The sequence below is a fragment of the Myotis davidii genome, unplaced genomic scaffold, assembly GCF_000327345.1.
Source record: "Myotis davidii unplaced genomic scaffold, ASM32734v1 scaffold1364, whole genome shotgun sequence".
In the NCBI taxonomy this organism is placed as follows: Eukaryota; Metazoa; Chordata; class Mammalia; order Chiroptera; family Vespertilionidae; genus Myotis; species Myotis davidii.
Genome location: NW_006295736.1, coordinates 578,533 through 583,455, shown reverse-complemented (window position 1 = coordinate 583,455; position 4,923 = coordinate 578,533). Strand labels below are relative to the sequence as shown.

Here is a 4,923-nt window from a genome sequence, read left to right as displayed (position 1 = left end):
CTCGGCTTCTCCAGGAGGTGGTCACGGGAAGGAACCCGCCCCCAGCCCTGCTCCTCACCCCCTGCCACACCGAGAGGCCACGGAGCTGTCCTGGGAGAGGCCCTGCCCTGGGCAGACGGGGCCCTGTCCTCGCAAGGTGAGGGCTTTGGAGGCAGCAGGGCGTTTCCTCCTGGTCCCTCTTCTGGTTTCCCCTGGTCTCCACTCCCCCCACCCCAGGGCAGGAGGAACATCAGGCTCTGGGGGCTCCGCCCCCCTCCTGGGCCTCCCCCTCCTCACCCAGCCCTGCCCTCCCCTCCCAGGGTCCTCCCCGACCTCCTGCCGTGGCCCTGACCTCCAGGCTCACGGTCTGAGGCTCCTCTCTCAGGTTCGGGGAGAAAACCAAGGAGCAGAGTTGAGATCCCACGTGGAGTTAGGGAGGCGGGGGGCGGGGGGTAGAGAACCCCCATCTCACTGCCCCTCCAGCAGCCCCTCAATGAAACAACTCACCAACCTCCAGCAAAACCAATGAGATATGTCACTCCCGACCCAAGGGACTGGGACACACTCTCCACACACAAGTCTGACAGTTGGGGAGAAACACACGGGTCCCCGAAAAGCAGAAGTTACAACTTCCGGGAATGTAGTCAGTGCTGTGACTGACAGACTCGAATAGCTCTGTGTTCATGGAAGAGGCCGGTTTCTTCATCTAAAAACTCACAGGAAGAAGCCCCAGAGCCGGTGGTTTCACTGGCCGGTAACCAGGCACCTGACAAAGGACGAGCACTAACCCCTCCGACCTGCCACGGAGGCTGAGGGAGCCACCCAGGCCCTCACAGCACCAGGCAAGACCAGACGAGGAAACCGCGGCCCAGGGGCCCCCAAGAACACGATGGGAAACCTCTGCCCCGTTACCAGCATTTCAGCCAACACCTCAGAGCCTGGCTCGGGGCGTCCACCAGGGACACAGTGCAGTTCAACCCTGAGACATCACTCGATGCCATGCGGGCAACAACAACAATCATGGCAACGATCAGGGGGGAAATGGCAAAATTCATCACCCATTCGTGATGAAAAGTCTCGGGGACTCGGGAGGCAGGGGACCTTCCCCATCCGGGTGTGGAGCGTCCCGAGAGAGCCCCCCGCCCCCCGCAGCAGTGCACTCCGGCCGGCGCTGAGCCCGCCGCGCCTGGTCCACACGGGTCTCCGGGAGGCCCGGCCAGTGCAGGAGAGAAAAGAGCCCCTCCCGGCCGCACGGCATCTCCTGCTGCCGGCACCGCGGGCACCCTGCCCACAGCCATCCCCCAGAGCTGGCCCCGCACCCGCCCATCTCCCAGAACTGGGGTGCACCTCCCTGGGTCAGGGCTGCAGGAGGCTGCACAGGGGCTCCTGAGCTGAACTGCTCTCTTCATGAGTTGAAACATGAAAGCAGAGACCGTGACACCCATGTGGCCGGGGCCACCCCGACACGCCGGGCTGCGCTGGGCCAGCTGGGCAACCAGGAGCCAAACCTGAGCCTGCCGGTGCCCGGGAGCCCAGAACAGGGCTCCCTGTGCTGAAAGCAGTCCGGCCAGCGAGGCAGGGCGGGGACCTGCGTGCGGGGGACACGGGACCAGGCCACCCAGGGAGACAGCTGTCCCGGACTGACCTGCAGGCTGCACCTCCATCCCCGGTTTTCTGGCTCCTGGATCTCTAGGGAGGTGCTAACCCAGCGAGCCGGGGAAGGGGGGAGGCTGGACCCACCGGAGAGGGCGCCGCGCAGGGACGGCCACCCACCTGCTTCTCGTTCTCGTCCTCCAGCCGCAGCCGGTCCTCGATGCAGGTGCGCGCCCGCAGGAAAGCCCTGCGCTGGGCGCGCTCCGCCAGGACCCTCACGCACACCCCATACATGTTCACGCCCAGGAAGAGCAGGGCGTTGGCGGCGAGCTGGAGGGGAGAGGACAGAGCGTGGGCAGGGGCCCCGCTTGGCCAGCGCTCCCCAACCCCCTCCACGGGCAGCTCGGGAGGGGCCACGGCCGGGCCTCTGCGCCCGCGGGTCCTGGGAGCCGTTCCGAACCCTGTCCCGTCCCTGCAGACGTGGACGGCTCCTGTGTCCGAGAAACTCGGGCTTTTCCAGAAGGTTCCAGGGCCGCTGCTCCTGGACTGACCAGAAGGGCTGCCTAGCTCGCGATTACAGGACAAAGCACCGTGGCCCGCAGGCCACAGGCCACGGTCACAGGCTCCTGGGAGGGCAGGACACCTGACGGGTGACTGCAGGACAGCAGGGAGGCAGGTCCCCCTGGGCATGAATGCAGGTGGGTGGGAGCGGCCCTGGCAGCCTGCAGCCTCAGGTGACTGGGGCAGCCTCAGGCACATGACCCCCAGGGCATGGACAGACAGACCTGCTGCATTTGCAGTGACTTCCGCCTGCGTTCGCGACAGACGGCGGGACGCGAATCTATAAGCCCCGGCACTCAGATGACATCCCCAAGGACAAGAGTGAGTGCGTGTGAACCATATGGACAGAGCCACTAGAAAATGGAGCCACAGCCCAACCGGGTGGCTCAGTGGCTGAGCATCGACCCGTGAACCTGGAGGTCACAGTTCGATTCCCGGGCAGGGCACAGGCCCAGGTTTCGGGCTCGATCCCCAGGAGGGGGCGTGCAGGAGGCGGCCGATCCATGACTCTCTCTCAGCACTGGCATTCCTCTCTCTCTCTCCCTCTTCCTTCCTCTCTGAAGTCAATAAAAATGTTTTTTTAAACAAATAAAACAACAAAATAAAATGGAGCCGGAGCTGCAGTCTCATTCCTCCACGTGGATGTTCTAACAGGCCAAGCAGCCTTTGCTGGGGCCTAAAGCAACAGTGTCCCCAAGAGGCTGTGAGCAAGGATAACAGGGGAGAGGAGGCCTACAGACTGAAAACTAGAAACACGGTTTAGACCAGCGGTTCTCAACCTTCCTGATGCCGCGACCCCATAATACCGTTCCTCATGTGGTGGTGACCCCAATTCCATTGTTACACATTGACCATCATTAAAGATGGTGATTAATCACAGAAACAATATGTAATTATCTATGTGTTTTCCGATGGCCTTAGGCGACCCCTGTGAAAGGGTCATTCGGCCCCCAAAGGGGTCGCGGCCCACAGGTTGAGAACCGCTGGTGTAGACTCAGCGGCACTGCTCGGTGATCCGCACCACAGCCACGCCTTCCTCCTGTGGATGCAAAGGCTCCCCTTCCCTTTCCCATAAACGCCCGGCGCCCGGCCACCGGACCCTGGGCTTCTGCCCGCACGGCTTCCCGAGTCCCTGCTCTTCGTCCCGGAAGGACGGCTGCCGCCTCTCCCTCTGAAAGGCCTGTTATCTTGGGGGTTGGGTCATCAACAAGCTGGACGGAGCCCAGTCGGTCTCACACGCCCCTGCCCAGTGGGTGCACACACCGCACCTCACTCCCCCGGGAGACCACGCCACCAGCGGAGAACGGAACAGCTCCCGGCCCTGGGCACACGGGAGTGGACAGTCCTCCAAGGACAGGGCCCACCCTGGCCCTGAACAGCCCGTGGCCTAATGGTCTCCAGGTGGCCCTGTCACCCTCACTGTGACCTTTGACAGCCTAGCCCCTCCTCCCGGGTGCCGTCTCGGAGCTGGGAGCCAGGGCGGGTGAGCTTCTGTGGTGCCTGGACCTCGTGCCACCCGCCAGGTGGGGCGGCTGGGCCTGGGCCGGGTCCGAGTGACCAGCCGGGTCTGTCCTGTGACACACCGTGTGCTGCATTTGGGCAGGTGCTCATGCCGGTCTGTTTGCAAAGGCCCTGGTGGCAGCCGGGCGGCCAGCAGGTTTGAAACAGTGCGTTTCTGCAGCGTCAATATTTAAACGGCTCTGAGCTGTTACCGTGCCCGCAGGCGGCGGGGGCTCATTCCCTGCGGGCAGCCTTCCCCTGAGACACCATCGCCCTGGCTCCCAGCCGCAATGCGACGTCTGGAACACACAGAACATGGGACACACGGGACACCCATCCCCCTGGGAGAAGCAGCGCTGCACCCCCTCCCACGAGGCCGGCACCGCCAGCTCCCAGTCTCCAAGGGCCCCTGCAATGGAGCGCTCGGCGGTCATCTCCTCAGGATGGGCACCATCGGGTGGGGGGCCAGGGGCCCAGGTCACCCAGCCCAGGGGTTCAGGAGCCAAGGTCTGTACACGGGCCAGGCAGACACGCTTTTCCAGAGAGCAAGGCCTCAGCTGGCCAGGAGCATGGGCGGGGAAAGCAGGCGCCCGCGGAGGTCAGGGAGGACAGGGGCTGAGGGCCAGACAGGGGTGCGGCCAGAGGGCTAGGGGAGGCAGGTCAAGGGGGGTGACTAGAACAGGGGACAGGTCACCCGGGACCCCACCCAGTCACACTCCATACCCACCTTCCCTCTACTCCAGCCATGATGATTCCCCAGGTAAACTGAGGCCCAACCGGGCAGCCCCCCAGCACCTGGCTACCCAGTCACGGAGCTGCTCACCTGGAAAAGGAGCCCAGGACCTGCCCCGGGGGTCAGCCCCCAGGGGCAAGTCCTCTAAAACCAGTGCCCACTTGAACCTGAACACCCAGGTGACCGGAGCATCCCCCTGCGGCCTGGTCATCCCTACGGGCCCCGGCCGTCTTCACTGTGACCTTGGACCCGCCTGAGGACTGTCTCCGAGCTGACGCTCCACCTGGGAACCAGGCGCAGGTTGGAACCGGGGGTCTCCCCCACCCTGGTGCCTGCACTCACACACCATGGCTCCCAGCACCTCCCAACCTGCCCACAGGCAGGCAGACACAGCCTGCACACCTGTCTCCCAGCCTCCTCCTCGGCTCGCGGGCTCTCTCGCTCTCTCACACCCTCAGGGGTCCAACACCCCCCACCCACCCCGTAGCAGCCCTGGCCCTTCCCCTGCTCTCTGCCTCGCCCCCACTTCTCCTCCTCGCCGCCCAGCCCCTCCAGGT

The 4,923-nt window shown here is 64.5% G+C and overlaps 1 protein-coding gene across 1 annotated transcript in view; it reads right to left on the bottom strand.

Annotated features, from left to right (window-relative positions):
- The window catches only part of ADCY1 (adenylate cyclase 1 (brain)), a 64,454-nt gene extending 61,883 nt beyond the window's left edge, over positions 1-2,571 (bottom strand). Inside the window, exon 1 of the mRNA XM_015568211.1 lies at positions 1,753-2,571. Within this exon, the coding sequence (XP_015423697.1) occupies positions 1,753-2,331 (579 nt within the window). The 5' untranslated portion in view covers positions 2,332-2,571. The remainder of the gene's footprint in view (positions 1-1,752) is intronic.
- Positions 2,572-4,923: the final 2,352 nt, after the last annotated feature.